The sequence below is a fragment of the Haliotis rufescens genome, unplaced genomic scaffold (genome assembly GCF_023055435.1).
Source record: "Haliotis rufescens isolate VD_foot unplaced genomic scaffold, xgHalRufe1.0.p SCAF_4, whole genome shotgun sequence".
NCBI classification, from domain to species: domain Eukaryota; kingdom Metazoa; phylum Mollusca; class Gastropoda; order Lepetellida; family Haliotidae; genus Haliotis; species Haliotis rufescens.
This window is the reverse complement of record NW_025964112.1, coordinates 64,463,732-64,485,129: the sequence shown is the minus strand read 5'-3', so window position 1 is coordinate 64,485,129 and position 21,398 is coordinate 64,463,732. Positions and strand designations below refer to the sequence as shown.

At 40.3% G+C, this 21,398-nt stretch overlaps 2 protein-coding genes across 3 annotated transcripts; one reads left to right on the top strand and one right to left on the bottom strand.

The window, feature by feature from the left end:
* Positions 1 to 674: 674 nt before the first annotated feature.
* Positions 675 to 10,268, bottom strand: LOC124152904 (MKI67 FHA domain-interacting nucleolar phosphoprotein-like). Its single transcript, XM_046525983.2, has 5 exons — positions 10,081 to 10,268; positions 5,242 to 5,376; positions 4,232 to 4,340; positions 2,279 to 2,502; positions 675 to 1,688 (listed from the first exon to the last, which is right to left on the bottom strand). The coding sequence occupies exons 1-5, from the start codon at positions 10,189 to 10,191 to the stop codon at positions 1,341 to 1,343; spliced, it is 927 nt and encodes a 308-aa protein (XP_046381939.1). The 5' UTR covers positions 10,192 to 10,268; the 3' UTR covers positions 675 to 1,340.
* Positions 10,269 to 10,521: 253 nt separating this feature from the next.
* LOC124152902 (putative malate dehydrogenase 1B) lies at positions 10,522 to 18,320 on the top strand. Of its 2 annotated transcripts, none has more exons than XM_046525982.2 (6): positions 10,522 to 10,556; positions 11,308 to 11,420; positions 12,863 to 13,958; positions 14,838 to 14,968; positions 16,092 to 16,317; positions 17,837 to 18,320. In XM_046525982.2, the coding sequence occupies exons 1-6, from the start codon at positions 10,535 to 10,537 to the stop codon at positions 17,911 to 17,913; spliced, it is 1,665 nt and encodes a 554-aa protein (XP_046381938.2). In that variant the 5' UTR covers positions 10,522 to 10,534; the 3' UTR covers positions 17,914 to 18,320. The 2 variants fall into 2 exon arrangements, with proteins under 2 accessions (XP_046381938.2, XP_048238400.1); XM_048382443.1 differs by having other exon boundaries at positions 17,834 to 18,320.
* Positions 18,321 to 21,398: the final 3,078 nt, after the last annotated feature.

Below are 21,398 nucleotides of genomic sequence, written 5' to 3'. Positions count from 1 at the left end.
CATTTTAGTTGCCACTTACGACAAGCATAGTCGCCTTTTACGGTAGGCATGGGTTGCTGAAGACCTTTTCTACTGCAGTTCTTCATGGGTCTGTCTCCCTATGCAGCTAGCACAGTTAATAATCCCTATCAGGGTATGAGTAGCACTGTTCCAAAGCCTGCAGTTAAGTGAACTTAGGACCCCCAGTCAAAACCATCTGATCGATAATCAAGATCTATATTGTAATATGACGGGCCTTACCTCACAAAGTGCATCAGGCCACCTGAGCATGTTGAGAACCTTGATTAAAAACATGAAAAGATTTGCAAAATATCTGTCGACTCCCAGTTGGCGGTAAACGTGCTTGGAAAATCCTGCAGTCAACCAAAATCTGCACGTTGAAATCAATGTTTACGAACCAGATGTCTAGTTCATTGCACGATTTTGATTGGACTATGCACAGACTCGTTAGTCCAGCCAATATATAACTCCAACATTCCAGCCTAGTTCGGGTGGAAACTGGATTTTTACAGTCGGTTAACTCACTTGCTACGGGAGGATGGCATGCAACACTGGGTTAACTTCTTCCCATTCAGTGTGGCAACTATGTGCCTCATTACAGCCCTGGCTGATGATCACGTTCAATGACAGCCCTGCTTCCCCACGACTACTGAACATCACCAACAACACACATGGACAATCATGGTTTTATTGCCATCACGAGCAGATAGGAATCATGGTATGTACATCATCTTTACATAGCACTGTCATCATACAGGGGAAACAAGGAAGTTGTTTACAAGACATGTTTACATTATCCAACCATAAACACACGATTCACACCATCCCAACAGAGGATGCCATTCTCACATCCTCCCACCCAGAACACAATCTCATAATCCTGATATCCACGTCTCACATAAGACTTGTCAGTGTGGTATAAACAAATATAAATGAAATACAAGTGCAACCTAGCATGTTTGCAACACCTTACTTACCAAGAAAGAATCAGTATGAAAGGATCAACTTTGTCAAATAAGACTGTACTCAATTACAACACCATCCCCACACTTGAGGTTGCTAGGATACATGGAGTGAGGCCTTTGAGTCAGGAAAATCTCATGTGACATGATCACACCTTTAATGTGATATAGCATACAATCCTGAAGCTATACACCGGCATGGAGTCCTTCCAAGCCCTCTCCCCGTCATATCATTCACAAACCCTCTCTCCGGTTACATCATCGACCACCCTCTCTCAGTCACATCATCGACCACCCTCTCCCAGTCACATAATCGACCACCCTGTCCCGGTCACATCATCGACCACCCTCCCAATCATGCCCAACTGCACCAACTGTTCACTTGACGACTTTCCTTTTCATCCTTGTACTCTTCAACTTGCCCTTCTCCCCTACTTTAGGAATCACAGGGACTTTTCCCTCATTTTTCTTGCTGTCTTTTTTGACAACTTTCTTTGCCTTCCCCTTTTTCAGTTCCAGTTCTATCGTCACTGAATCATCCATATTAATCTTCAACGAACCACTTGTGGTCCTCGTCAGTTTGGATGACTTGATAACATTCGGAGGTGTCTTGAAGGATATTTCCTCCTCTGTGCTGTCCTCCCACAATATGGCCTTGTTGCTGCCATCTTTACCCTTCACAGTGTTGGGGACAGGAGACTTTACGTTCCTCTTTACAGATAGGTTCTGGAAGGTAAAGTGCCTTTACTGAGAAGGGTTAATCATGCAAGGGATTACTTTGGAACAGACACAATGTTATCACAAAATGTAATTAGACAATGAAACAAACAAAATGTGAAATAGTAATTTAAAACATTGTTTCCAAAATACCATGTTTAAAATGTAATTAGACAATGAAACAAACAAAATGTGAAATAGTAATTTAAAACATTGTTTCCAAAATACCATGTTTAAAAAAACATCTGTGTCAAGCACAATAATACATCTCGTACTTTTAATTATGATTTCTTAAAACTATTTTGGAAATTGACTGCTGTAGCATATCTAGTGAGTGAGTGAGTTGGGTTGAGGTTAATGCCGCTTTTAACAGTATTCCAGTTATATCACGGCGTGTCAGCTAACATCATTGGGGTGAACCGGGATTCGAACCCACAATCATAGGTTTCTGGCGTGCCCAAGGGACACAACTATGCACAGCGAATTGCGCGCCTTAGATGACTGGGCCACCTGTGCCCCCCATATCTAAAGAGGGCTATGTAACAAACCAGATGGAACTATTCTAGAAAGTGGAGTGGCGTTCCCTGCATAGCACTGACCGTCGTGATGTCGTCAGACGTGAAGTCGATACCCAGTTCTGCTAACTTGGAGAAACATTTCTTCTGCTTGCTGAGTGTCTTTCTTGCGAGAGTCAACTGTTTGGCCTTGGACTTGACAGCGTTGTGGCGCTGTATAGCATTCACATGACTCTTGGGGCGCTTGAACTTCCGATTACATCCCTTGAAGAGTGCTTCATGTACCTTCTCCTTTGGCAAGAATGCACCTGGTACAACAAGAAAAACACTTGGTTTGTTTGATTGTTTAACAACACACTCAGCAATATTCCAGCTACATCATAGCGAATTGTTTGATAGGCATTACTTAAAAGTTGGCAGATGACAAGGTACACACAAGTTGCTTGCTTGACAACCATGACAACAGTATAAGGATCTATTCCGAAATGTCGCCTTTACAGAAATTAAAGAAGTTGTTATCCATAAATTGTGTCTACTTTGTATATGATAGCAGCCTGTAAATAATTGAGTCTAGACCAGACAATCAAGTGATTGATATTGTGAACAACAATACAGGTCATCGGGGTACAATGTCACGCCATCAACCAAGTCACTGAGTCTGACCATCTGATAAATTGGCTTGCCTCTTATGACCAGTACATGCTGAGGATCAATTCTAACCCCAAGGCCAGAGTGAGTGAGTGAGTGAGTTGGGTTTAACGCCGCTTTTAACAGTATTCCAGTTATATCACGGCGTGTCAGCTTAATGTGGGAGGAAAGCCCGAAGTGATGCAGGTCTCAGACGTTTACCACTTCGGTGAAACCCACGAGCACGGGTATGGTGCTGACAAACCTACAAACATAATTGGGGCGAAACGGGATTCGAACCCACAATCATAGGTTTCTGGCGTGCCCAAGGGACACAACTCTGCACAGCGAATCGCGGCGCCTTAGACGACTGGGCCACCCGTGCCCCCCCCAAGGCCAGACTTTTCAGTAGTTAACTGAGTAAGTTCTGCATAATCGAGTTTGGTTGGTTGGTTGGTTGGTTTGTTGTTTTACTCCGCACTCAGAAATATTCAAGCTATATGACGGCGGTCTGTAAATAATCGAGTCTGGACCAGGCAATCCAGTTATTGATGTAAGCATCAACCCATGCAATTGGGTTGGTTGGTTTGTTGTTTAACGCCGCACTCAGCAATATTCCGTCTATATCACGGCGGTCTGTAAATAATCGAGTCTGGACCAGACAATCCAGTGATTAATATCATGAGCATCGATCCACGCAATTGGGATCGATGACATGCATCAACCAAGTCAGCGAGCCCGACCACCCGATCCGTTAGCCGCCTTTTACGACAAGCATAGTCACCTTTTACGGCAAGCATGGGTTGCTGAAGACCTATTCTATATGCAGGAAAAGAGCTAGTTACACATGAGTTGTCCCACATGTAACTGCCTTTAAGACATTGGGCGAGCAGGTGGGTGAATGCTGTCAGCAGTCTGCACGCAACCAGGTGGTCTACAGCATGAGCACACAACCAGGTGGTCTACAGCATCAGCACACAACCAGGTGGTCTACAGCATCAGCACACAACCAGGTGGTCTACAGCATCAGCACACAACCAGGTGGTCTACAGCATCAGCACGCAACCAGGTGGTCTACAGCATCAGCACGCAACCAGGTGGTCTACAGCATGAGCACACAACCAGGTGGTCTACAGCATGAGCACACAACCAGGTCGTCTACAGCATGAGCACACAACCAGGTGGTCTACAGCATAAGCACAGACCCTAGCCAGGGCACAACGACACACAATCTGTCAAACCACACCCATCGAATCACAACAAGTCTACCCTAATCTAATGACTAGTATGTGATGGCGGGAACTCATTCTCACCTGGGATCCCCATGCATGGCATCTGTGCTGTCCTCTGATGCTGACATAGCGAACATATGTGAAACATGGTAAACATGGGATATCATGGGATACGTACATTTCAGAAGCTTCTCAAACATGAGGTAGTTGTTCATTGTGTCAGCGACAATCTTGGCCACCTCTTCAGAAGCAAACTCTACAAAGGCATAACCCCTTGAGTTACCAGTCTGAAACATAAGTGAATGAGTCATGTTTTACACCATTTTAGCAATAATATTACAATATCACTGACTGTTGCGTTAAAAATTCATTTCCGAAGCAAAGCGACTCAATACATATCATAAAAATAATCTATAGAATATATTCTAGTAACAAATTAGTAGAACTTATTTTAAAATGTCATAAAATAACTTACACAATTATTGAAAGGCATTTTTTTTTAAACAACATTATATTTCAGACAAGTATGACTTTGCCAAAACACATTGCTACTGGGCAATGAAAACATTGATGGAAACGACAAGAAAAAATACTTTCATCACTGTGAATAAAACACTGTTGAAATCACTGATTGACGTACATATTGTGAGAAATGCTATTCATAAACTGCAGACATACCATAAAATGCAGGATTATGATTGGTTGCTTGATACATATTATGGTGTTTTGTTCATAAACACTGCTCTTATTCTTCACGACAAACGTGTTTCGTTCTCGTCCAGAGAAAAGCGCAGAACTAACTTTTGTGTTAGACTAGAATAAAAACACAAATCGTGAACATTCCACAGCTTCATTTTGTGAAGATGTGAAGACAACATTGCAGGTAGGTTTTGAAACCAAAGACCTATGCATTTGTTGAAAAGTCTTGGAATCGTTTGAAGGATATTTTATTACAATTAAAACTTACATCCTTGTTGCCAAACGGCACACGTGGATGGGTGTTTACATGATGTCACCCGTTTATGCATTAACCAATGAAATTTGTGTGTTATGACATCATATTGACCTGTCAGATCACTCGTATAATCTCAGCCTACTCAGAGTGCAGTAGTTCCTACCACAAATGCCCCTTTAAGAGAAATACGTGGTTACCAGAGAGAAAATTCAAGTGTTTGATTTGGGACTTACCCTTTTACTCCTAGCCATACGGAGCCGTGTCACCTTCCCAAACTGTGAAAAGAAGGACTCCATCTGTGGCTCGAAGAATCCACGTGGAATATGTCCGATGTAGACAACTCCAGGCTGGCTGACATCCCCTGTTCCCTGAACGCACATTAGAAACTAGGTTAGAACAAATCAGCTGATACACGTCAGTCAATAAGCAGACAAAGTTACTGTCTTTTGAAATCTGATGTAGTGCCACTGTAGTTAGATACCTGTTATTTTAATTACTTGCCCATCAGCCTGTGGACAGTTAAATTTACCAAGGGCTTTGTGAAACGTAAAATAGATGGCCAGCATGGCTAGTCACACTTTGTTCATTAACCATGTTAACCATATTTTCTTTTCTACGTTGCACGTTTCAGAGTTTCAAAAAAGATTAGAATAGAAGTTTCATTATGATTCATAGTGTAAAAAAAGATTTATCGAGTATAAATATGCGCTTTCAAAAAATAGAAAACACATCGTATCCCTTCAGATGAATAAACAGGTATAACAAACTTGGTCAACAAAAATATGAAATTTTGATATAAACGTCACTAAACATGATGATTTACCATTTAAAATGTATTTCCTGCTCTCAAAGGCATTGTTTTAATTGCAGAGATTAAGATTACCATGTGTATTTTCTCGTAAACTAAGCCTGAAATTAGCAATCGGCTGTGCACACGTTTCCTCCCAATCAACCGGTGATTCAGTTAAAATGTACCCAGTGATACCACTTTAAAGAAATTTGATGCAATGGTCGGAAGAAATTGTATCTGAAATTAATATTTTAACAGGAATAATGTATTCCAAAATCGTGTTATTTTAGTTGCAGCTTCCACCATATATACTTAAAATTATAAGAACCATAAGCGTAGCACTTTGGTACAAATTTTATGCAGGATATTTTTTGACGTATGGAATGATTTTGACCATTCACCATAGGGACTTCCCGCGCTACACGTATTTCAATTGCGAAAACGTTATGTTGACATTTAATAGTCAAACTGCCTCAAAGGTAACTTTTAGCGAGTCATGGTACGGCATTTATGATATGTGTATCCATGCTCTTGCAACTAAAGTTTGTTTCAAGGCGTCGACAGCGGTAATCTGACAGTGGTTGCTGTTAATAACGGTGTGTTGTGTGATCTACCGATCACTTCGCATATGATTTTACCAAAATTATTGTACACATTATTATTGTTATTGAATGAAATTTTGAATATAATTCAGATATATTGGAAACCATTAGTCCAGATAAACAATGATTTTTTTTATTACCAGATATTATAATAATAGGATTAAATTGCGTACTTCAGTTCGGATTTGTTGACAAGTATTTCAGTGTTACGTGATCGCGGTGATCAACTGATAATGTTTTCTGAGATGGGGGAAAATATAGTGTCATTGGAAAACTTGAGTTTACTGAAAATGTTAGTAAATTTTATTATATTATTTGTAACCGATCAAAGTCAGACATTCTTCCAAACAATGGTAGAATGTCTATTAGTAGCCAGTTTGTGAGATGACGGAACCATACAATTGCCTGATTCACCATGTTTACACAGCATGCTCATCAATCTCATTAAAATCCGATCTTAATTCTCACTATCGCTTAACAAAGATCTGAGGACATCCCATTACAGGTCATGTCAGAACAACCTTTCATCCGACCAATCAAAGCATCACTTTCCAGATCATGAAAGTGACAGTTGGAATGTGTTTTCTTATCATGCAAACTCGAAAACATTAACACAGGGTATTCCAAACGACAGTTACAGCCCGTTGACAAAATTATTGTCTATCTCTCGTTTGCGTGGAATAAACATCTGAACAGAGGCGGCGTTGCACAGTACGTGGGAAGCATTGCCATACAATCGCAACGAGACATTCCCGAATGTTCGTTTGTTCTGTTCAAAATTTTAATTGAGAACTGTGTCAACATATTTTTCAAGCATAGTCTGAAATGGAAGTCACAGATTGAAACGAGCCGAAAAGCTAGAGAAAACTGCATTCTAATTGGCTGATGTTGACTTCTTGTCAGTCTTTTCAGTGGGAGGTCAAGGTTCGCGAAAGATCGTTCTGACATGACCCGTAATGGGATGTCGTCAGATCTTTGTTTAGTGGCAGCGAGAACTTAGGTCTGATTTTAGGGAGATTGCATGCTCATTCACTTTTCAAACACATCATACATTTAGCAGATTGACCTATTTCACCAGTAAGCAAAACACAGTCACCAAAGACTGTCATGGTATTATCATATATAATGGTATAATGTCATTGTCATCTACCAACACATGATATTCAGGAGCATGATGTGCATGGCTAACAGCTAAAATGGCACAGTAGTAAACCGTCACCAAGCGAAAACAGCACTGATCCCCCCATACACAGTATGCTGGCTCTAGACCGACCAGTCCTTGTCTTAGCCCACCATGCCGAGGACCAGGCAGGGTAAAAACAAGCACCATCTTTTAAAGTCTTTTGGTATGACATGGCTGCTCTTCGGGCAGACATTCTAAAACAAGACCATGGAGGCCATCTGTTTATACTAGAAATTAACTTCTACTTCAATTTACTTGCTGACTGATTGAGAGGCGGAACAAAACATTGTCAAAACATCACATGCTTTGAAGTTTTGTACAAGATGTTTTAAGCCAAATTATGGAAGAGGTGATTGATTACACAAACTTAAGACATTGATGTACATTCAGAAGATAGAGAAGCAAATAGGACTGATGAAGCAAGAGTATCAGACATCAAGATGACTGACACTGACAGGTAACAAATTTTATTTCAAATTATTTGCAACAAAAAGACAGTATTTGCAATAAAAACAGAAAATAGTAAAAGTAAAAAAACTTGAGTTTCTGTATTTTTATTTTGGCTAGGGTACATTTCTGTATACAGAAACGTATCTGGGGTACATATCTGTAGTACCTGTGCTGAAAACGACCCCTTCAGCTACTCTGTATACATTATCTGATATATTATCTAGTTTTGTATAGTCCCTCATAACTTCATATGAGTTATATTTCTATTTTTATGTATAAACTCCTAATATATGCATGTTTTTAATGATGTTCAGCAGTGGGCCGAAAACAAAATATATGTGTCTACTACATAAATCGTTATTAATGTTGTTAAGAATATGAGGTGCCACATTCACTCAACAATTAGTAGACCTTTTGCGTTACCTTTTTCGAGAGAGGAAATTGGTGAAGTTTTGCAGAAGTGCCCTTTTGGTAACCAGTTTTCCCCCTCAAAAATATGAGTAAATGGATTGAGCGACAATACAAACATATAATATAGCTTTTGGCGGGTGCAGGCTAAAACGGCACCTCAGCAAAACGGCACCGATTTCTCTGGCGAAAACGGCACCGCATTTGGCGAAAACGGCTACTATGTGTCGGGCGAAAACGGAACCTCTATGTTTAATAACGATAACAACGATTTTTGTAGTAATATATAGGGTTTATTTACATGGTATTTGATGTATTGAGTACATCTGAAGCCGTAATGTGAATTTCCGATAGGTTTGGTACTCTCATTTCTTCAGACTGGAAACTGACATGAAAGTTACCGATCACCTCTTCAATGACAGGAGCTACGAATTTCACACAGCGGAAAGGGAAGTCAGTTCTCTATAACGGGCCAAAGAAAGTCCGGTTCCACCCGTCACAGTTATCACATGATACAGCTAGCATGTTGATTTTTTTTCTGTCATTCTTCTCGCATGCAACACATCGAAAGGCCATTGTGAATAATTGTGATCTGACAGCACCATGTTAGGCCTCTTAAATACAGTTTCAGTTTAAATTGAGTAAAGGTACTTAAAACTTCAAAGCGTATAGTGAATAAAAGTCGGTGAGTAAATTGGAGTAGGGGGCTAATTTCTTATTTGTTTTATTTCACAATTATTTGTGTTTGTAAGAGACGATGTGAGTTTAATTTCTATTATCTTTCTTCAAAGCATGTTATGTTTTCACCATAAGTTGAGTTGCGTATAAGCTAAGTTGGATTATAGTAGGAGCAGAGGCTAATTTCTAATGTAAACTTGTTTTAACATCTCACAATTATTGGCCTTTGCAAGTTACAATGTTAGTTTAATATCATTCATTTGACCAAGGTAAAAAAAAAAATAAGGTGCCGTTTTCGCTCGAGTCGAGGTGCCGTTTTCGCCAATCGATGCCGTTTTCGCCCGGTGACGTTTTGCTGAGGTGCCGTTTTCGCTATAACCCCTTTTGGCGGGGAATAGTCTTTCCGAAATTTAAGCCTGTACCCATGTGTATTAGTAACTTAGTATCACCTACAGACCCTACTCCACAGGAAGGAAATAGAAGCATTATAGTCAGTGGTGAGGAAAAACACATGTAGAAAGAAAGTTTCTTCTTAAAGACAGAGCCGTCAGAAGTAAGACGTACGCCCGTATTCCTCCTAAAACAATACATAATTGAAAGGATTGATAAATATAACTTTTGGAGTGGGGATACAGGCGGAAGTCTTTCCAACAGAGAAGACGTGCAGACTGTAGTGTTTAGAAAATGTCTTGGGTATTGTGCTGGAAGCGTCGTGTTTACACTCAGCCACAAACGGTGACGGCTTGCTGACACAGCGTATGGAGCACCGATTGGCCCACAAAAGGTAGATTAGCATGGTTTCTGGAATTAACAGAACGACATCCAACTTTCGTAAAGAAAGAACTAGTAGTCTTATGCCTGTTAAGGATTAAATGAAAATCGCCACACATTGAATATGTGTATATTGCGTCATGACAAACTTGTACACCTTAATAACCCCAAGACAATAGTTTATTTTTACCCTGTTTTTGATTTCCAATACAGTTTTTTCGAATTCCTCCTGCTGTTCGGGTTCCAGGGCCACATTATTAGGGAGTTTCACAGAACCACGCTTCTTTCTGGGGCTCGCCATGTTGGATATGTCACGTGGTTAACCATTCAGAGAACATCGACATATCCCGGCAATATCAGATACGTCTTAGCTTCACTACCGAGTGCAATAAGGACTTAAGGGACATTCCGATTGGTGAAAAGGGGTTCTTACAAAATGCGGACTATCGATAATCATGAATTTTCTTATAGATGCCATATTTCTTGCATTTTCAAATAGAAAATAAATGGACGTGATGTTATATGGATATATGATATCCAAACATAAATATTAATGTAATGATATATTGAAAAAGGTGCGAGAATAAATTCTTTCATATCGATCCTACTTTTATAACTACATTACCAGGCAACCAGATAACAAAATGGCGAAAGTTGTGATAGCAGGTGGGTGTTTGTCTACATGATGGTGAATTTTATGATCTGAAACTAACTTTTAAAGCAAATGGATTTTTTATGAACGTATCGTGTGCGTTTTCGCAATCTTCTGCATGTGGCATGTAGAAATACCCTTGACATCAGGGTAAAAAAATGTATTCAATGACCGAATGTTTTGATGTGTAGAGATAAACTTTTAATGTGGCTGAAGTTATTTTTGTACTTGTTGAATAAATCGAGTAGAAAATACTTTGCCAGTTCATCCAGATCATTAATGTATGTATTGTTGTTAATTATGTATTCTTATGCAAATATTTAATTAATTGCCTTGTGATAAATGTTGTTTGTTGTTTATCTCTGCGCTCAGGAATATTCCAGCTAGGCCTATGTGACTGCAGTCAGTAAATAATCAAGTCTTTACCAGACAATTCAGTGACTGATATTATGAGCATCGATCCACACAATTGTGATATGATGACATGCATCAACTAAGTCAGCGAGTCTGACCATCTGATCCCATTAGTCTACTCTTCACAGGTCTTGTGATACATTTATAGGTGTCTAAATGGTTCAGCAACACTGAATGTAGCATACCAGATAAAGGTCAGTGACTGAAGATGCAAACTGTTATGCTGGCAAAAGAACATGTCAGAAACATATATTTGGTAGATGCATTTTATTCACGAAAGAAAATGATACAAATTAAACTATAGGTGCATCACATACTCCAGTTGAAAATGCTGACGTATATTTTTTCAAGGAAGGGCTGACTGCCCCTACTTTGCACGAGTGGAGCTCATTGGCGACAGATTGTCAAAAAATCTACCAGATTTCAAGCTGCACAAGATAATAAAAACTGATGATGAGTGGGAGGTGAGATAATAATGCTTCTTTTGTTTTTAATAAATAATATGTTTTTGTTCTGATATAGAGTTGTTATGTCTGCTATTTCTCTGTAAGTTATGTTCCTTCATTTTGATATTATGTATGTGATAGTATGTGGCTCAATGTAGGTCTGGGATGAGTGCCCAGGTACATGACCCAATACTACCTAACCCTGCCCTGGTAACCACTGTAGGTCTTAAGTGTTTGGTACAAAATGTCAGATTGGGAATTGTTTTTCTGGAGCCCTGGCATAAAGTATTTTAGATACACGCATAGAACAATTTGGACATGCATAGAACAATCTGGACATGGTCATGTTGACTGAAGCTTTATATTTATTCAAACAGAATGAATGCACAGTCAGAAAGAAATGCAAACATAAGTGACTTGCAGTAGCACCATGGAGTAATTGTGAATTTTTGTCTATTAAAAAATACATCGCGTGACTAAACACAGTTCCGGGTAGTCCTGTTGGTACCCAGGCCCTACTCAGTACCCACCTGATCCGAATTACCCCATCTTCCCAAGGCAGGGGAGTTAACTGACTGTAAAAGTCCAGTTTTCACCCTTGCCGAACTAGTCAGTTAACTCCCTTGCCTCGGTAAGATGGAATTATCCATTCCAGCCCTAGGTCAATGAGTAAATAGTTTTCACTATCTTTGCAATGTAGTGTGAAACATTTGAGAATGGCAGAATATAATTTTCAATTGTAAAACTTTCTAATATACAAAGAAGTTCTTATTTAACTTCTCCCATATAACTAGATGAGTCAAAGAATGGAAATCGTTGGTAAGTGAAGATCTTATCACCTGTACCTGTATCATGTTTATTGACATACAAACAGGGAGGATACTTCTGTCTTACACTTTCTCTACCAGACCTAGTTTCATGGCAGTTGTCACCAATGTATGTATATCTTGAAAAAACAGTTGGGTTTGAGCATAAGAGATAAAACATTCTCCTGCCCCATTTTTTCAAATATCGGGGACAGTTCAGTATGGAAAGTATTAAGAAAAGCACTAGAGGCATTAAAGGGTAAATGGCTGAAAGCAGCCATGGAACAAGATCTGGCCCCGCTCCAATAAGCGCCCACAGCGACATTTGCTAAGATATTGGCCAGTGAACAATCCCAATTAGCACCCCTACCGATTGATCAATGTACACAATACTTATTTATTCGCATGTAATACGCACTCGTGTGTTATTGCACCCTTAATTATGGGCATTTAATTCTGGAAAAATATATCTGTCGTACATAAACATTTCAGGCTGTCAGCATAAACCACGAAATTTATCTTTCAACTGTGTTTTTTTCTCACCAAAATAACATTCTAATAAGAGCCCCCATTTCTAATTTTGAGAGCACCCTGGGCGCTTATTACATCAAATACGGTATGTTTTTTTGTTTATATATTGATGTTATATTACAGAAATGGCTTGATGAGACTTGTAATGTACGAGGCTGGAGTCACAGGAAGTCACCACTCATCTGGCGGGAGTTGATCGACAGGGGTGGGAAAGGGGTCCTTATTGGTGGAGCCAATGAGTTCCAGGAGTATGTGACGGGCTACTACGGTGTCCAGTCTGCAATGACAAGCGATGACATGACCAAAGTTGCAGAAGAGAACAAGGTGACAAAGACAGAAGTGGATGAAGAGATAGAAACCCACCTTGCTCTGAGTCAGCCCCTTGCTGTGTGCATCACCAACGCCAGTAGTCCAGTCTGCTACAACCTCATCAACGTGATCGCCAGTGGGGAGGTTTTTGGAGAGTCAACAGAGCTTGCTATCAGACTCTGTGATTCTGAAGAGAAGAGAGAATATTTATCAGGGGTTGAAATGGAGGCCTACGATCTGGCACATGGTCTCCTGCGAGATGTGAAAATCGTGTGTGATGTGCGTGAAGCTTTCACAGACTGCAGTATCATCCTGCTGTTGGATGAACTGGAGATGCAGGAGGAAGAGCCTAGAGAGGAATGGCTTAAACGAAATGCTGAGTACTTTACTAACTATGCTTCTGTAATAAATGAGGTTGCAGCTAAAAATGCCAAAGTGTTACTGGCTGGGAATGGACCACTTAATTTCAATGCTTGTATGATGTTGAAAAATGCACCAAACATTCCTCGTCAGAACATCGTTGCTCATTCACGTATGGTAGAAAACTATGCCAAGTCTGTTGTAGGAGATCGGTTGAGTGTGAACCCGTCAGGGGTGGTAGACTTGATCGTGTGGGGAAACATCAACAGTAAACACTACATTGATGTGACCAAGGCCCGTGTACATGGTTACGACGGGGCAATATGGGGGCCGCCATCCTACTCCGTGTCTGCACAGGAGATGATCCACAATGACAAGTGGATAGAGAAGGAGTACGTGGAGCTGGTGGAAGCACGCAGAAGTACGGTGGAGGCAGCTCTAGGTCACCCCGCCTCCATGGCACACGCCAGCGCAGTGGCCACCACACTCAAACACTGGACAAATGGCACACCCAAAGGGCAGATGTTCTCCCTTGGTGTCTGTTCAGAAGGTAACATTTGTTTCCGTTAATAGGATTTTCAAACCATAAGATTTGTGTATGTCGGGTTGCCCAGTCGTCTAAGGCACCGCGATTCGCTGTGCAGAGTTGCGTCCCTTGAGCACGCCAGAAACCTATGATTGTGGGTTCGAATGCCGGTTCGCCCCAATTATGTTTGTAGGTTTGTCAGCACTATACCCGTGCTCGTGGGTTTCACCGAAGTGGTAAACGTCTGAGACCTACATCACTTCGGGCTTTCCTCCCACATTAAGCTGACATGCCGTGATATAACTGGAATAATGTTAAAAGCGGCGTAAAAGCCAACTCACTCACTCACTCACTCACTCACTCTCTCTCTCTCCTCTCTCCTCTCTCCTCTCTCTCTCTCTCTCTCTCTCGTATCATGGGAGACACAGGTGGCCCAGTCATCCAGTGTGCTGCAATTTGCTGCGCAAATTTGCATCCCTTTGGCATTCCAGAAACCTATGGTCGTAGGTTCGAATCCTGGTTCACCTGGGTTATGTTCCTGATCTGTCAGCACAGTAGCCATACTCATGGGTTTCACCAAAGTGGTAAACATCTGATACCTGCATCACCTGGGTCTTTCCTCCCACATGACTCGCCATTATACAACTGCAATACTATTTAAAGCAGTGTAAGGCCAAACACTCACTCTACATCGCTTCTTTTTAATGGAATTGTAAGGATTTAACATGTTACAATAAGTATTTGTGTTTTGGGTGACATTTATTTTTGTTAAATGGTGTGTATATGTTAAGATGACATTCACATATCCACTGGAGAACACTTGAGTGCTGGGAAGATCTATAGATGCTGAAGGATATGTTGTTGTATATATAATTGTCATCATGACACTGTCTTGCCTCCCAGGTTGGTACGGTGTCCCAGAAGGCCTGGTGTTCTCCTACCCGGTAACGATGCAGCCAAAAGGCTACTTCACTGTTGTACAGGACATTGACCTGTCTGAGGACTCCAAGAAGAAGCTTGAAGATGTTGTGCAGGTAGTGTTTCCTTCACCTCTATCCCCGTCCACACGCTACTTCCACGATAGGTTAGCAACTAAGTATCCAATTATTCATGAAAGTATGTATCAGGTGACCATCGGGGCTGCTGTTTGTATATACCTCTGTATCTCCAGGCCTCACATTTCAGTAAACCTTCACTAACCCCTGGATCTATTCCTTGGATCTCGCGATCTCAAATTACCTCCCTTGATTTTCATAAGCAAATATGATTTGCCACGCTATTTAGTCTTTCATACTAATCAGAGTGTGAGATACAAACCAGCCTCAATGTTGGGTTACCTCCCTTACCTGTTTCCATTTTTCTAATCTTGACGTTTGATTGGTCGGTAAAATGTTAATAAACATCAGGGGCAGGTAATTTGCGATCGCAAGAACCATGGAAGTGGGTCCAGGTTTACCAAAATGCGAGCCCTGTAGATAGAGGATACTTGCACTCAGGACAAGGCTATTTATCATACCTCCATGTCAGAAATGAGAATGACGAGATCTGATTGGTCCACGTGATCTTGATACAATACTGTGTAACCCGCTTTGGAGGGTAATAAATTTTTCAGCAGGGGAATAAATCTCTTATACCCCGCCACAAGCACTACAGCCTGCACGTGCATTTTTTAGACAGAACTTGATACCCAACTTTAAATCAATCGAGCAGCTGTTGTCTATCAACTTGGAATTTATTTAAATTATTAATACATCTAATACATGTACAACTTGTTTTGATGAGATACATGCATCTGTTCAGATAATATTCAAACTGTATTCATGATAATCAGAGTTAAATTCCTTTTTAATACTTCTAGGAAACGTTTTGAATCTAAGAATTGGCATTGATGTCATGCAGAGGGTAATACTATGAAAATGGTATTTTTAATTAAAATTAGAACCTTGGATATTGTTGGTGAGCAATGGGGATAACTCCAAATATTCACCCATTTTTCAGTCTACTGATCACAGTTTGAGGATGCTATGTGTAAATCGTCACACAAGTATCAGTAAATATTCTTTTTACAGTCTCTCTTTTGACAATCATAATGGTCAGATCTTTTTGATAATTTTTTCAGTTTTAGTGATTAAGTGATGATGGTTTTGTTTTGCACAGGAGCTGACGCAGGAGTTGGAGGTGATGTTCCCACCCCCTTGTCCTACACCCCCAGTTGAGGAAGCTGGGCAGACAGAGGACCCTGGACAGGTCAAGACCGAAGACCCTGGACAGGTCAAGCCCGAGGACCCTGGACAGGTCCAGCCCGAGGGGGAAGATGACTCTAAGCAGGACGGGCAGACAGAGGAGAAGACGGAAGATCCTGTTCAGGAGGAGACTGTGGAAGGTAAGGAATTACAGGTCAATGCCCTGCAACATCAGTCTGGCTTTGGAGTAATCTGCTCTTATAGGCTCTCCAGTACCCATTGTATGTGGAGACTGAAAAGAGGATTGTGTGGTTACGATGTGAGACCTGGCTGATTGTGTGGTCACGATGTGAGACCTGGCTGATTGTGTGGTCACGATGTGAGACCTGGCTGATTGTGTGGTCACGATGTGAGACCTGGCTGATTGTGTGGTCACGATGTGAGACCTGGCTGATTGTGTGGTCACGATGTGAGACCTGGCTGATTGTGTGGTCACGATGTGAGACCTGGCTGATTGTGTGGTCACGATGTGAGACCTGGCTGATTGTGTGGTCACGATGTGAGACCTGGCTGATTGTGTGGTCACGATGTGAGACCTGGCTGATTGTGTGGTCACGATGTGAGACCTGGCTGATTGTGTGGTCACGATGTGAGACCTGGCTGATTGTGTGGTCACGATGTGAGACCTGGCTGATTGTGTGGTCACGATGTGAGACCTGGCTGATCGTGTGTCATGGTGCCCAGACAGCATGGACTGATTTCTTGACCTGCTGGCAGAGAATGGATTGTTTACAGGCCATGAGACAATAGCTGTAATGTTACAGACTGATACGTTAAGACAACATGCACACACTGCCATTGGAATGTCCAAGGCAGAATAGGTCCTCAACACACAGAATAGGTCCTCAACACGGAGACTAGATCCTCAAAATGCAGACTAGATCCTCAACACACAGAATAGGTCCTCAACTCACACAATAGGTCCTCAACTCACAAAATAGGTCCTCAACACACAGAATAGGTCCTCAACACATGGGATAGGTCCTCAACTCACACAATAGGTCCTCAACACACAGATGGGGAGTTGGTGCTTCGACAGGTTGCTAAGTATTTGGATGGATGAGCCCCTGGAACAACCAACTGTGTCAACTGGTGCTTGTGTGTAATCAGAACCCAGACAGCTATTATCTATGCTTGCACTCTGGACCAGGCTCACTTAAGGCTTCATTACATCACAGACTATTGTGACGTAGCCAGCCTCCAGTTGCACCTGACAACGCATGACTAACTTTGAGCTCATCATTTGTCTCTCATACAAAACCTGACACGAAAATATCTGAACATCCTATCAAGTCTACAATACTTTGGCAAGTCTTCAACATGTTCAGTTTTAGAAATGAAGAGTTTTTCTCTGGGCTCTTTTCTATTATATATTAAAAGAAAATTACCCAAAACAAATGTTAAAATATTTTATCCCAGAGATCAAATGTTAATCTTACACATCATCCCAAACCTGCGGGAATGATTTCAAATCAACATAGTTGGGATCAGAGAAGTATCTTAAAAACTGCATAATCTTTGACTGTTTGTGACAGGTTGTCTCAATCATAATTCAGTTTACATCAGTTGAATTAAAGCAAATGTTTTTGGGGTCGCTAACTTTACATTGAACATCACTGTGTTTGTTATTTAGTGAAGTGCTCCTTTCTGTTGTAGAAGGTGGAGCAGAGAAGACACAGGAAGGGGAGGATGTAAAACAAGAAACACAGCCAACAGAGGGGGAGGCAACATCATAAGGAACAGCCAGCCATCCTGAAGAAAATAGCCATGAAGACTAAATTACATTATATTTCCAGAAGATCTGTGATGATTCTCATTTGAATTATATTTCACATATTGTTGACTGTTACAGTTTCATGTTGTCTTTCAAGAACTCTGTGATACTTATCTTGTGAGTGCCAAGGTATCCTTGCATCACAGTTCATGAAGGAACTCCATTTGTCTCGAGATAAACATACATTAATCTACTCCTGGGAAAGTATTTCATTTGTTTGTGAATTATATGTATTTGTTTCAGTGTTTCCTAAGATTTGAACCAGTGAAGTACCCTTGTTGTACAGTGCGCTTGAAGTTTCAGCATTACTTTCTGTATGTACAGTTAACATAAGGATTCTATGTATAAAGTATTAAAGACTCATAATTATGTTTATTGTTATGATTCTGTTCAATCTGCAAATGGCAGTCAAAGCTGTAAGTTTGTGAAATTCAGCCCATCAGAGTGCCTATTATTTTACCTTGCCAGACAGGAGATGCTTGGACTTCAGAAGCGTTTATTGACCTGGGCCCCATTCCACAAAGCGATCTTAGCGCTAAGTCTTTCGTAAGTCTATGTTAAAGTATGGGAGTTACGATCATCTTAGCACTACAATCGTTTTGTGGAACGGGGCCCTGGGAGTAAAATGGACTGCTGGTATGATTTTGTGTTCACTGCAGAGCTCGAACTGTTGTAATCAGGAGTCCTATCGCCAAAATGAAGTGATAATGCATTGAATTATAGACTAAAAGTCAAATAGCCTAAGATGGGGTGTTAAACATCAAAGTCAATAAATTCCCACTACGACAGGTAACTTATTGCAAGAGTGAGGGTTGTGCTGCAGCATTCTGTGACGACACGTTTGATATTGAGGGAATTACGTAAATGGGAATGTTTTAATCCATTTCCTCAGTATTAAGCATTGTGTTATTGTTTCTTATAGATATGCATATACTCCTTATATGGATAAAATATTTTAAGTTATATCCTATTAATCTTACTTTTATGCAAAACTGCTAACACAATGTGTGATTTCCCTATATGCCTTTATTGTTATTTGTGAATTTGGTGCAGTCGTTCATCAGTGCTCGTAACGCAACATGAAGCACACCTTCTGTTTTTAAAGTGAAAGTTATATTTAATCCCAAAGATTTTAGAAATATCCATCTTATTAAAGCTTAAATACTGTTCTCTGAATAGTTTAGCAGACATTAATACAGACTGAGAGTGTCCACTAAATAGGCTGACACAATTCCCAGGTTTTATTTCAGACATATTAACACCGAAAATATAGATCTTGCATGGAAGGTGCAGGAAATGTTGAACTTCATCCCACTAGATGACAATAAATAATGTCGGAGTTTGAATACATATACATTTTAATACAAAGATGGTATTCTTATTATGGATACATTATCTTTTTCAGGACAATGAACATTAATGATTTTCTGTCTTTGGATATTTGGATATATCTTTTGATACTTGTTTAAATTACAACTATTATTAAGTTCAAAAGAAAATTGACTACAAGTTCTAGTAATTAATATTTCCCCATTATTGAAATAATGTTCAACTATGAAATCAGAAATGTCAACAGTATTTTTTGTGTCATTTTCTACTGTTACAATGAGTTTTATACCAGTCTTAGTCTGACAAATACATCCATTCATAATTAATGCAGATTCACACCATAAAATACAATGTAAACATGTCTTCTTGACATAGTAAAGACATTTGCAAGTGATTTTCAGAAACACTTGGTTGTGAAAACACATACTTATCAACAAATCCAGTTGCCCGCTGTGGTAAAAGAACTGGATGGTTGTCCGAGGTTGTGTGGTGAGTGTTGCTTTCTGCACACTAGCTGTCTACAAGATAATACAGAACAAGTGGTACAGAGGCACGCCTTTTAGAAGGTGTCTCTATAATAATTTAAAATTGAAGTTCCAAGGATATACTAAGCTTTCCTTTTTGTCTCAAAAGTTACAACAGACAAGTTGCTTAATACATAATGTTGTTATTCAAAACATGTAATGTACAGAATCATTACATTCAGAACGGCAGGAACAATCATGCCTCTGATGGCCTTGACCTTTGATAAACAATTTGACACCCACCCTGACATCATGCATGAGACATAGGTGAATAGTCTGTCATCAAGTGGTCAAGAAGTTGTGACACCATTGTAGGCCAGTAACAGAATAATTTCCTGAAGTACTCGTTACATAGGAAGTATGTGAAGTGAACATGTTCCTATCAACTTGTAAATTATAAGAAGCATCCAAAAACTTCAATGGAACAGCCTCCCTATTTGAGAGAAGATGACTTTGCAGCCAAGTTTGTTTTCAAACAAACTTTTGCTCCGATGAACTTTTCAAAATGAATACTCTCCGTTAACTTCAGGCAATAGAGAACATATTCGACAGACACAAAGTAAGTATGCCACAAAAACGTATCCATCAGGAAGTTGATGACTTGTCCCCAGCTGAGATGAGTCTAAATGTACTACCCAGGTACCCTACCCTACCCGGGTACCCACTGTAGGTCTCAAGAGTTGGGAACAAAATGTCCGATTGGAAATTGTTTTACCCCAGCCCTGGCAAAAACCTTTTAGATACATGTATCAAGCGATCAGATCATACATACACTGAAGTTGACTGGGGATTCCAGGAAAAATATAGCTCCCACCAACGTATGCTTGTAAGAGGCAACTAAATGGATCGGACGTGTGACTTGGTTGATTGCACTTCCCATTTACATAGATTGATGTTCAATATGTCAATCACTGGATTGTCTGGTCCAGTCTTGGTTCTTTACAGACCGCCATCTTAATCAATGGCAAATATGGAACATTTCACACCTTGTATCAATAATACCACACATCCTAATCTGTGGATTAACAACAAACACCATACATGCCAGTAAAAATTTATTCAGGCACTTGTTTTATAAAAAGACAAACAGAAATTATTTCATGTGACCCGTAGGACATCAGTTGTAGGATTACACAGTAGCAGAGGAAAGAAGCAATAGCAGTGGGTCAAGTCAGAGAGTACATCTGCATCAATATCGTGACCTAGGCATGTACCAGTACAAGGTCGCCACAGCGATGTCAACATTTCATGAGCAGTATGCATGCATTGACCAGAGACACCACCATAGGATTGAAATGACATCCTACACAGGAGCTGATAGTCTTCATGTCCTCCGATTCTCTTCTGAAATGTCAGTTCATTTTTGAAAACCCACAACTGAAGTAACACGTCTAAATATTTATCAAAGATGACTTTATATCTTTCTTGATGTCCAGAAGTAGAAACATGCATCAATACAAACCCAACTGAGCATGTCAGTGCTGTATCAACATTCCCATATTGGACGGTGAACTCTCCAATCACAGCACCAGTTTTAGTAGTAATGGAATGTGGGAATGGCAATTTTCAAATAACAAAAGTCACCAAACACCTT